This window comes from Crinia signifera, chromosome 4 (genome assembly GCF_055691185.1).
Source record: "Crinia signifera chromosome 4, ASM5569118v1, whole genome shotgun sequence".
NCBI lineage: Eukaryota > Metazoa > Chordata > Amphibia > Anura > Myobatrachidae > Crinia > Crinia signifera.
The window spans coordinates 212023326-212035490 of record NC_139220.1 but is presented as its reverse complement, the minus strand read 5'-3'; the positions used below and the strand labels follow the sequence as shown (position 1 = coordinate 212035490).

At 40.5% G+C, this 12165-nt stretch overlaps 1 protein-coding gene across 1 annotated transcript in view; it reads left to right on the top strand.

Moving 5' to 3' along the window:
- Positions 1–12165, top strand: part of MAN2C1 (mannosidase alpha class 2C member 1) — a 42954-nt gene that overhangs the window by 7187 nt on the left and 23602 nt on the right. Inside the window, exons 6-11 of the mRNA XM_083183724.1 lie at positions 782–971; positions 1808–1914; positions 2624–2734; positions 3549–3641; positions 4296–4412; positions 11153–11248. Of these exons, the coding sequence (XP_083039850.1) occupies positions 782–971; positions 1808–1914; positions 2624–2734; positions 3549–3641; positions 4296–4412; positions 11153–11248 (714 nt within the window). The remainder of the gene's footprint in view (positions 1–781; positions 972–1807; positions 1915–2623; positions 2735–3548; positions 3642–4295; positions 4413–11152; positions 11249–12165) is intronic.

Here is a 12165-nt window from a genome sequence, read left to right as displayed (position 1 = left end):
CTGACAATTCCATGTAGCCATACAGGCGAAAAATCATTCAATAGTCGCCGACCATAGAATAATTTTTCACCATCTCGCAGATTAAAGTCAGTCTGATCTGATTTTTATCTGGGTTGGAGATAGTGGAAAAGGGGGCAGGTGCTGACGTTATGTAACGACAGCCGCCCGCCTGCCCCTGTACAGGCTGCCCCATGCCTGCGTTCGCATGGGGACGCCCAGCGTTTTTCTGTGCGCTCCAACTGTTTTTGTGGGCACACGCAGAAAATGTTGGGCATCTCAATGCGACAGCCCACTGCTCGCCCACTACCTACCCCGCTGTGTGTGAACCTCAGCGACTGTGATAATCGCCGAAGGCGTTCGCACATCAGGTCTGCTCAAGCGTATATTTGCCGATACGCATTCGCAGACCCGAAATATTGGTCCCCGTATCGAATTCCCAGGGGAACAGTCAAACCTGAATCAGGCCCTATATTTGTTTTAGGATAAAAGCCACATTGCAGAAATGTCATTCTTTGCCAAGACAACATGATCATATTTCACTATTTTCTGTCTAAAAGCATAATGCATTAATTGTTGATTCATTTTTTTCACCTATGTTGGAAAAATTCTAATAATCCATTAATGTTTATTTTATAATAATATATATATATAATTTTATATATAGTATAACTTTATATTGTTTTACAGGGTCCATGAACTTTTTGTTTTGGAGTCTGATAACATTTAATCTATCCTATTTGTTTATTTTATTATTTCTATTTAATTTTTTGGTATTTTTAAGCTACTTGGTGAAGACAACCAAAGAAGCTTTCAGGCTCTGTATGTAGCCAACCAAATGGTCAATTTGTGTGATGTTAGTGATCCTGGAACATTTGCTGCAGTCCGCAAGTTATCTTCCACATTCTTCAATCAAAAGAATGGTGACAGCCAACACATAGTTCATGCTGTAGGGCACTGCCACATTGACTCTGGTAATTATCACTCCTATTATACAGTATGTAGGCCTGTAGCATGCATTGTTTTATTTGTTTTACTCCTAAAGGAGTTTATTAAGTGGGATGAAGTTAATAAAGTTGTGAAAAATGACACAACTTTATGTTTGACAATTCAACTACATTTGTCGGGGATCAGTAGAGAAGTCAGAACCTAATACTGTACATTCAAATGCAGATATTTAAGATTAAAACATATTAACAAAAAAAAAACATGTTTGGTATTTCCGTATATTATATACCATGTCTGGTTGGTCAAAATGAGAGAGATTATCTTTGTTCTTTTTTGTCTATATTTTATTACATCTTTAAATATTGGATAGTGATCATTTGCACATTATTATAAGTAACAAGACTGGGTAAATTACTAAAATGGGAGTTCTATTGAAGATAGAAAACAACAATCAATCAGATTCTACTCTTAATTTTTTTTAGCACCTTCTAGAAGATAATAAATAGACTGATTGGTTGCCCATAGCAACATCCTGTCTTCAGTAGATCTCCCATCTTAGTGAATGATCCCCTTCTTGTCCATCTCCCTGTGGTATATTTTATAGTTCATTAGCAGTAAGTGACCAATAGCTAACCCCTCTATCACATAAACGTATGTGACTGCAGCTTACGCTTGGTGACCCAGGCCTAGCTGTCCATTATAGGTTGCGAGATGCAGTACACGGCTGGTGATTTGAGGTAGCATTTGTCCTGACTTTATAAGTTTAAGGAACCTTCGTATACTATATTTCATTGTAATCTGGAATATAACAAACAAACAAGGTTACAATGTGTATGATATGGATTATGAAATCATATTTCAGCTTGGTTATGGACATACGGAGAAACCATTCGAAAATGTGCTCGCAGCTGGGTTACCGCAGTGCAATTAATGGCTAAAAATCCAGATTTCACCTTTACATGCTCTCAGGTATGTCCAACTGGCTTTGTTACTTTCCTGAATGACATACATATTGGCATGCTTATACTTCAAATTCCACTGACTGCCATCACAACTGTTAAGGTGCCATTCAGGTTCGAGTCTATTTTTACTGTTCAAGTTTGGCTAACTGCACTTTAGATGTACTTTAGATTTAATCTTGCCCTAGGTTAAATACATTCTACAGGTAAGATAGTCAAGGTAGATACTGCGTTTTTGTCCAGCGTGTATGCACAGCAATGATGATGAAAATAGCTGGGCTGAAAATTGCTCAGTGCATGTACACTGAGCAATTTTCGCCCATCTTAGCGATTTTTTTCCTGGAGGTGGGCGGCTTTTCATAGCCGGCAGGCAGCGTTTACAGGCTCGCTAAGCAGCAAACAACCGCTGTTTAGGGAGCTAACCAGAATCACCCCCAGTATGTGTGAAGTGTTGACCCTGATAGGAGCTGAATGTTTTTTCGTAGACTTGGAGAACCTGTGGAAGTTACTTACCCCAATCCTGCATTGTGTTTACTATGCACTCCAGGTTTCCTTTTTATCTCTGTGTGGCTTTTGCATTGTTTTTGATGTCTGTAAAGCAACTTGAGTCCTGTTGGAGAAAGAGCACTATATAAATAAAATTATTATTACTTTAAGTTATTTAAAAGTAAAAACCCCACATTGACACACTCATGAATAATGTCTTCTCACCACTGCAGGCTCAGCAACTGGAATGGGTAAAAATACACTATCCCGGATTATTTTCACAAATCAAGGAGTATGCCAAGATCGGCCAGTTCATACCTGTTGGCGGCACATGGGTGGAAATGGTAAAATTGTGGTTTTATTTTCCCATCATTTTACACTTATTGATGGGAACACAGAAGTAATCTGTATCAAGTTTCTTTATGGTAGAAGCACAGGGATAGAAGGCTGTCAGGCAAATAATTAATGATTAATTCTGCTCTTTATCCTTGGGAAAATTCCTTCTCCTGTTTTGATTACTCAGAGATACTGTAAAGATTAAGAAACCTAAGGGCACGGGGAGTTGGCTCGGAATGGGCCCCAGTCCGATGTTTGGGGTTCTGCACTTGGTATTTTATGCGCATATGCAGGTCCCCTTTGTGAACAGCTTTGGCGACTTGCATCAGTCCTGGTTCTAAGAATACAAGGTCCCCCTGTATTTGAATAACTAGCACCGGGCTCTAGAACCGGTCATGGTTCCAAATATAAAGGGAGAAAAGGACATACTGTAGGTGTCCCCCATATTTTTAAAACCAGCACTGGGCTCCACTAGCCAGGAAGGTTAATGCCACAGATCAGGGACACATTTATGTTGGTCCCTGCAGTCATAGCATTGCACACACACCCCCTTCCCCCCTGGCCGGGTTTCCCTGTGGGGTCCCGTTACCCTCCATGGCACCCAAGGACTGGAGCTGAAGTGTGATTCAGTGCCCACCACTCTTGGGCTGTGGGTGGCAAGTTCATAGGAATCAGGAGTGAAAAAAATAGAATAATTTTTGTGTTTTTGCTGGTGGAACTACAGGTTCCAGCAAGCCTCCATGCACACTGGTACTTTGACAACCACCAGTACCAGTACTCTTGCACTGAAATATAAAATATAGCAATTCTATCTTTTCTCAGGATGGAAACCTTCCCAGTGGAGAGTCCATGGTGCGCCAGTTCCTGCATGGGCAGCTCTTCTTCCAACAGGAGTTTGGGAAGTTGTGCTCTGAGGTGAGGTTTGTAATAAACATAATAAATGAAAAGTCATAATATTATTAAATGTATTTGCACGTTGTATAAAGTTGCTTCCTGCCGTCTGTTGGAAATTACAAAAATAGCATAACTTAATATGTAGGTGCGAATAATCTTAGAATCATGTTACGTTAGTTTTTCTTTTCTCAGAAATACTTAGGAGTCTTTGTGGGGGAGTGGACGTGCATTTGATCATTTTGTTTTGGGGACATCCTGCACGATTGTACAAGTAACTAGTTATAATTTACCTCTAGTAGGCAGCATGTAATTTAGTTTTAGTACACCCCCCCCCACACACACACATTTAGCCTCAACAGGGGTGTTGCTTACCCCATGACACCCAGTGCAGCCATAAATGATCTACAGTGTATGCATGCCGGGGACAACGGTGGCTGCAGTGACGGCTCATCCACAGTGGCAGGAGCTGGGTACAGAATGTACTGTTAAAGTGCAGCACCCAGCTCCTGCCACTGAGCAGGAACTGTCATTATGGTGTCATACATCAGCAATTTACTAATGCTGATGTTTTAAATTTCCTATGTTGATAACTCTTCTATTTTCAGTTAAGCATTCTGTTTTTTTTTTATTTCATTTAGTACTAAATCACCTCTTTTGCTTCTCGCCTTCCCTTAGTTCTGGTTACCGGATACATTCGGTTATTCTGCTCAGCTGCCCCAATTAATGAATGGTTGTGGGATCCATCGCTTCCTCACTCAAAAACTTAGCTGGAGTCTGGTCAATGCTTTCCCTGTAAGTCTGCAGTGGAGAACTGGAGTATTTGTTACAGTACAATGAAAGTGTGCATTCCACATAAAGCAATTGTGTTGTTTTTGAATGATCTTAAATCTGATTGCACATACTTTTTTGAAGCCAACATAAAAAATGTTATTATTTTTTTAACACTCCTCTCTTAACAGCTTTTCCATCTGTATTCTAATATACGGATGTTGTAGCTTTCTAGTAGTCCTAATTAGGGTCCTGATTCAGACTTGATCACAAAAGCAAAATTTCTTTCTCAAATGGACAACACCATGTGCACTGTAGTTGGGGAAAATGTAACGTGCTGAGAGAGTTAGATGTGTGTATGTGGGAGGGGGTGTTCAAACTGAAATCTAAATTGCAGTGTAAGAAAAAAGCAGCCAGTGTTTACCCTGCAGAGAAAAACAATAATTTACCCAAATCTAACTCTTTCTGCACATGTCACATCATCCCCACTTGCAGTGCAGCATGGTTTTGCCCATTTGAGAGAGTATTTTCAATTTGCGATCATCTCTGAATCAGTCCCTAAGTCATGAACGTATGGTATCAGGGATGTCTATATTCCAACACAGAGAAGGCTGGTCAATCGCACAGGACCCTCATTAATGTTTGCTGAGGCACAGGATTCCACACACCCAAACCCCCTCTTTGAATTGTGGTACACTGAAGAAGAAAGATTAGCCATACTTGCTCTGGAAGACCTCCAAAATGAGAATACTCAAGAGGAACTGGAATTTCTGGAAGAAACAAATGAAGAGATGACCCCCCTAAAAAAGAAATCTACCTTCTATCCTGACTTTGCCACATGCCCAGTGGTCAAGACATATGTAGACATGGTTAGCAGAGATCTAGACCAACTACAGCGGAACAAACGCTCCTATCAATTTAAAAACAACTTAAGTGAAGAGGAACAGAAGGCCATACAGGAGATAAGGGGATGGAGTGACACTGTAGTGAAACCCTCGGACAAAGGGGGGAATGTGGTCCTCTGGTCCAGGGATTCATATGTGAGAGAACTAGAGCGACAACTTGGAGACTCCACATGTTACAAGAAGCTTACTTTTAACCCAACAGATGAATTTTTGAGAACATATACGAACATGTTGGAGACAGCCTTCAGAAATGGTGTCCTTAGCAAAAAACAATATGATTTTCTCTCGGTCAAAAATGTACGCATCCCCACCCTGTATCTCTTACCAAAAGTCCACAAGCATGACAAGGTCCCACCTGGGAGACCTATAGTCTCTGGCATAGGAGGTCTGACAGAGAAGGCGAGTGAATTTGTAGACCACCATTTACGCCAATATGTTACCACTCTGCCCTCCTATGTCAGGGACACAATGGACGTATTAAAAAAGATACAGGATGTCACTTTAAATAGAGATTCATGGCTCATTACTTGTGACGTGGAGAGCTTATATACAAGTATCCACCATCAGTATGGCATCAACGCAGCACGTTACTTCCTCAGCATGGACCGTGAAAACAATCTCCATGATATCATCATCCAATTATTGAGATTTGTACTCGAACGAAACTACTTTGTCTGCAATGAAGGCTTCTACCTCCAGGTGCGGGGGACCGCTATGGGGAGCACGTGTGCTCCCACATACGCGAACCTGTACCTGGGGTGGTGGGAGCGGGAGGTGGTTTTCCATGAGGATAATGAGATATACACGAGCCATGTTCTCTTATGGCTGCGATATATCGATGATCTCCTGATTATCTGGGAGGGAGATTCCGACATGTTCATGAAATTCATCAGCATCCTGAATACAAACAGACTCAATCTCCGCCTCACATTTGAAATGAGTAAGAAGGAAGTGAACTATTTAGATCTACATCTTGTCATAGAGGAAGATGGCACCATTTCCTCAGACCTATATAGGAAACGAACTGCTACCAATTCACTTCTGCACTTTGAGAGCGCCCATTTTCCACCGGTAATTAAAGGGCTACCCAAAGGGGAATTCATGCGCACTAAACGCAATTGTTCACAAGAGAATACCTTTACCAAAAGAGCTGATGAACTCAGCGGCCGGTTGAAAGAGAGAGGTTATAGCAACCGGGCCATTAAAACTGCCTACAAAGACACCAAAAAGATCAATAGAGAGTCACTTCTCATTCCTGCAAAGAAAAAGACCAAACAGGATGAGAAGGTCAGGTTCATAGGCACTTATTGCCAAGAGTGGCGTGAGATACAGACAATCCTCAACCGTCACATGGATATTCTGAAGACAGACCCAGACCTATCCTCTATTGTAGGAAACAAAATAGACATTAGCTGGCGCAGAAGTAGAAACTTACGCGACATACTGGTCCATAGCCATCTTGAAAAGATCAAGAGACCGGAGAGGACGAAGACTGGTTTCTTCAAGTGTGGAACATGCAAAGCATGTATGTACATGACTAATCAGGACTCCTACCAGGATAAATTCAATACTGTCTGGAAAATTAAAGATTATATCACCTGTGAGACAGCAGGGGTGGTATACAATCTGCAATGTCCATGCAAGAAGGAATACATCGGGAAAACCATTCGACCCCTTAAAAAAAGAATTATGGAACATGTCAACAGTATAAAAAACGCACCGAAAGACAAAAAAGCAATGAAAACCTTGACCCCAGTGGCACGTCACTTCTTCAGATATCATCAGAGCAATCCAAGAGGTCTAAAAGCCTATGGGATGCTCAAGGTCAATTTAGGAATTAGAAGAGGTGACCTAGACAATGAACTCTTGAAGCAGGAGACCAGGCTCATATTCTTAGTGGACACTATGTCCCCTAGAGGACTGAATGAGGAAAATAAGTACACAGCGTTCCTCTAAAACTCCTTCAAAATTCCATTTGAAATTCCTAAAAGTTCTCGAATGTCCAAAGCCGTACTAAAATCCTTAATATCACAGCAGTATATTTTTGAACATAAATTATAGATATTTCATTTCCCCACATTTTCTCTATCCTTTTCAATTAGCATTTAATATGCAACTATTACCACTTTTAGTATTATTGAGACTCAAATCTCATCTTGTTTGTGTTTTGTTCATCACTATTATCACGAATATATATTTCTGTGTTATGCACACATTTTTCTTATCACCAGTTTTTGAGCAAGGAGATTCTACTATTTTTATTATTTTTATTCTTATTCTTCTCATTATTTATTTGTATTAATATTAGGACACTTAAGACACTAAAATCATTCTATCACACCAATTTTGGCATAATATGTGTCATATCACATTTCCAATATATTCATTTCAATGCACTCGGATACAGTAAGGGACAATCATATTTTAGAACTACCTCTCTAAGACAGACAGATTGCCACAACAATAAGAGATGATTATGTGTTTATTATTTTACACCAATGTGAATACTTTATGATACACTCTATGATATATTTTTAGATGCATGTCCAATGAGGATACTGTTGTTAGAAACTTAGATGTGACTACACAGGTAACCATTTGTAATGAGACACCCTACTAAGGGTAGGAATTTTACATGACATCCATTGATGTCAAGATACTGATATCTGAGATACAATTACGCTGAGCAACCTCTATTCATGAATATCCTTATAAACCAAACGAGCAAATCTAGGGAATAATTCTTATATAGAAATACAAACCATTCTTCCCTCAAGAATTCCCCTCTCATGTGACTCCAATACATACCTGTAAGGAGCCTTAATCCCGTCAATGTGAAATTCTGTAAGAACTCACTATGTGAGATACGCTACTCACATACATAAAGAAAACTCTGCTATATCTCTATAAACATTGAGATACAATTACGCTGAGCAACCTCTATTCATGAATATCCTTATAAACTGAATGAACAAATTCAGGGAATAATTCATATATATAGATGCAAACCATTCTTACTTTAAGAATTCCCCTTTCAAGTGATTCCAATACATACTTGCAAGGAGTCTTAATCCCGTCAATGTGAAATTCTGTGAGAGCACACGCTGTGAGATACGCTACCCATACACATAAAGAAAACCCTGCTATGACCCTGTAACCAATTGCCCACAAGATAATGTCAAACAGAACATTATAAAAGCATATATTAGCATGTTGGACATAGAAGAAATCCAGAGTCTTGGGAATAAGGGTGTCCGGTATTTAAGAATATACACTGCAAACCGGATTCTTCAAAATATAATGTAATGTGTTACTGTACATCACAAAACATACTCACGCTGGGCCAGACTAAGATCTGTCCAATCGGAGAGCGCACACGCAATGCAGCTAGCCGTCAGGCAGACGGCAGCCGTCAATCTGAGAGAAGGGTGGGAGTGAACCTATGACGCACTCAGTGCGGGGAGGTACATAAACAGCTGAGATGCGGCCAGTCGGGTTGGCCTTGAAAAAGCTAATAGCGAAGCGTACGCCGGCTAGCGGTGACGCTCACTTAAACTCAGCATTTAGGATGTATTTTTGATCTGTATTAACTTAACGGGTACAAGCAGGGGGGAGCGCGGTGTCATACTGTGTAATCGCTTATCTAATTGGAACCCATAGAAGCTTAGGCACGCTGTACTAACTGCTACTACCAGACCAGGTGCAGACAGAGTACATAGTCACTGACTCTGCCTGCTGCTATTGGTCCATAACATCTGTGCACTACAAGGAGTGATTACTCCTGTGTAAGACTGCTTAGCCGATATAGCAACAAACAGCAACTGTAGCTAATCTATATAACAGATACAGTTACGCCAATTGTTATCACAATACTGTCTGATGCCAGCATACCGACAGTAATTGTCATTGCTTGTATACCTTGATACATATTAGCCAGCACTGATCTATGCGGATAGCGCTGACTTTATATACTGCATCTGCGGAAAAATAAGCAACTCAAGAACCCAGCATATGAGTGTGGACACAAAGGTCGACATTCAGTCTGGTGATCCTCCAAACTTCATATGTAGCATTTAAGCGAATGTGTATACACAATTGATTTTGAAATAAACAGCATATGAGTGATAGGGTTCTTGTATAATTTTGGGTGACAATTAAATCTAACTGCACATGGTATTGGCATATAGCTTTAATTTTTAGGTATTTCTTGAACATAGTGCGGCCGCACCTAAGAGAAATTATATAAATACCTAGAATTCATAGTGAACACACTGTTGTAGTATAACTCAGTGTGTTGATCGATGGTGGGTGACAAAATATTGAATTTGGTTGGGGAATACCAGCCATTCAAATTTGTCTTGATTTAACAGAAAAATCGTGCCTAACATAATATTAATACCTCACAGAAGTTGACACGCACCCCACCCTGGAGTCCGCATTAAACACCTGTACATGGAAATTTATCCAAATCACATAAAATAAATACAGGTGTTGACGGAAAGTACCTGTCGACAGTGTACCATAAATTTAACACTTTGCTGACAGAGTGAGCCACCGTTTTTAAACACATCACATTCATGTTGTTCTTGTCCTGTGTGTTTTTATATTTCGCTTGTTTTATACCATATAATAAAAGTTAATTTTTATGTGTAAAAATTCTTAAAGGTGCACCACACCGAGACACTTCTTTTTTTCTTCTGTTTTTTGTAATGTCTATATTCCATGTTTCATATATATGTACAGTTATATCTGTTTATATTTTTTGCATGAATATAAATGGGAAATCCCATTTAATGTCTAGTTGGATGAGGCTAAAGGCTTCTCACTGAAAGTATTGAGTGAGGCTTGAATGCCAGTATGTCTGAGGGGGATACAGTTGGTTAGTCGACCTAATGATGGTAGACAGTCATTCGGTCGACACCGTGGGGTCGACAGGTGTCTAGGTCGATATGGCTCAAGGTCGACATGAGACAAGGTCAACTGGTGTCTAGGTCGACCCAATCATTAGGTCGACATGGGTTAAGTAGACAGTCAAAAGGTCGACATGGGGTTTTTCACTATTTTTTGAGCCAACATGTGCCGACAGGTGGTATTTCATGCCCTACCATCCAGTAGGGCGTGGTAGGAGAATAAAATAGTGTGTCGAGCGTAGCAAGCGGACGCGCTGCACTTCAAACTGTGTCCATGTCAACTGTGTCGACATTCAGGCCAAAGAACAGTGAAAAACCCCATGATGACCTTTTCACTATCGACCTAACTCATGTCTACCTAACGCTTGTGTCGACATTGCAGTATGTCGACCCAATGATCCCAACCCGTCTGAGGACCTCTACTGTACAATTTTTGTGTACTATTCAAGCACACATTATGGGGATATCGAACTATCCTCGGTAATTTACCATGGCTAATTGTGTCAGCGGTAGCTATCCGATTAGCCCCAAAATGCCGGCATAAGCCGCAGTTTATCTGGGATTTTGTTTCTCCTTCCTCAGGCAAGCAAAATAACACCCCTGACAACAGCATATTTCAATCCACAAAATATATATATATTTTTTTTAATTTTCCCATTGCAAAGGTTCTTCTATAGCAGGGATGGGGAACCTTTGGCCCTCCCGCTGTTGTGGAACTACACATCCCAGCATGCCTTGTTACAGCTTTGCTATGTGGCCATGCTGCAACTGTTGCAGGGCATGCTGGGATGTGTAGTTCAACATCAGCTGGAGGGCCGAAGGTTTCACATCCCTGTTCTATAGCATCAAGAAATAATTAGCAATTCTGCATTTTTGATGTACTGTATGAGGAAAAATAGATTTGTAAGGATTTGTACAAATTAGTTTATATTGGCATTGTCCCTTGCAGCATCATACATTCCACTGGGCTGGCATCGATGGCTCTACAGTCCTGACACACTTTCCTCCAGGAGATTCATATGGAATGAAGGGTACAGTGGAAGAGGTGAAATATTAAATTGTATTTGTGAATAGTTACTCTATCATTCTTATCTGTATGTGTATATGTATATAAGTACAGTATCATTTGTAACATTATGCCTAGACTACTGCAATGCCTTCTCCCATGTTCTCCCAGCAAAAGAGTTGCACTGCTTGCAGATGGTACAAAATGCAGCTGCCAGGCTTAATAACCAATCGACCCCATTCCAGCCACATAACCCCCACCCCCTACACTGGCTAACCACAATATTGGTTTACTGACTTTCAAAACCCTTCATGGACAAGGTCCGAGGTACCTCAATCAGCTTTTAATTCCCTACTTTCCGCTCGATAACTGCAACCTGTAGATGAAGGTCTGTGTGTTACCATGGATCTGAGGCTGTTTATCAGGTATTATGTTTTGGAGGCCCGAGGCACCCGTAGCATAATCTGTGATAAAAGCAGGGTTATCGTGGTTAATCTGCTAGTCCTGGGGGAGTCCATTAGCTGCGGACATGCTCTGCAGCAAATTAGATATCGTCCATAGTTCTTATTTGAAGAGAATCTCTAATACAGAAATTTGTAGAAAAAGGTCTGCACTTTACTGGGTTCTCCCTACTAAGTTAGGTAGAGGCAGAGATGTAAAAACACACTGTGGCTTCCCGTCTTTGTGATAGTTAGGTCAGGTATAATTTTGTTTTTATCCTAACCAGGGTCTTCCCTCTTTCTTTGGTCACTGCAATGCATTTTCTGAGGCAGCAAGCCAAACAAATAGTAAAAGACTTTAGTAGCATTTAACACGGTCCCATATTGCAAACTGCTAAATAAATACACTGGAAAGCTGTGGATTGGATTACAAAACAATTGAATGGATAAGAACCTGGTTGCAGAATAGAAAATGGACTGTTGTAGTAAATGGAGTGCATTCTATGGAGAGCAATG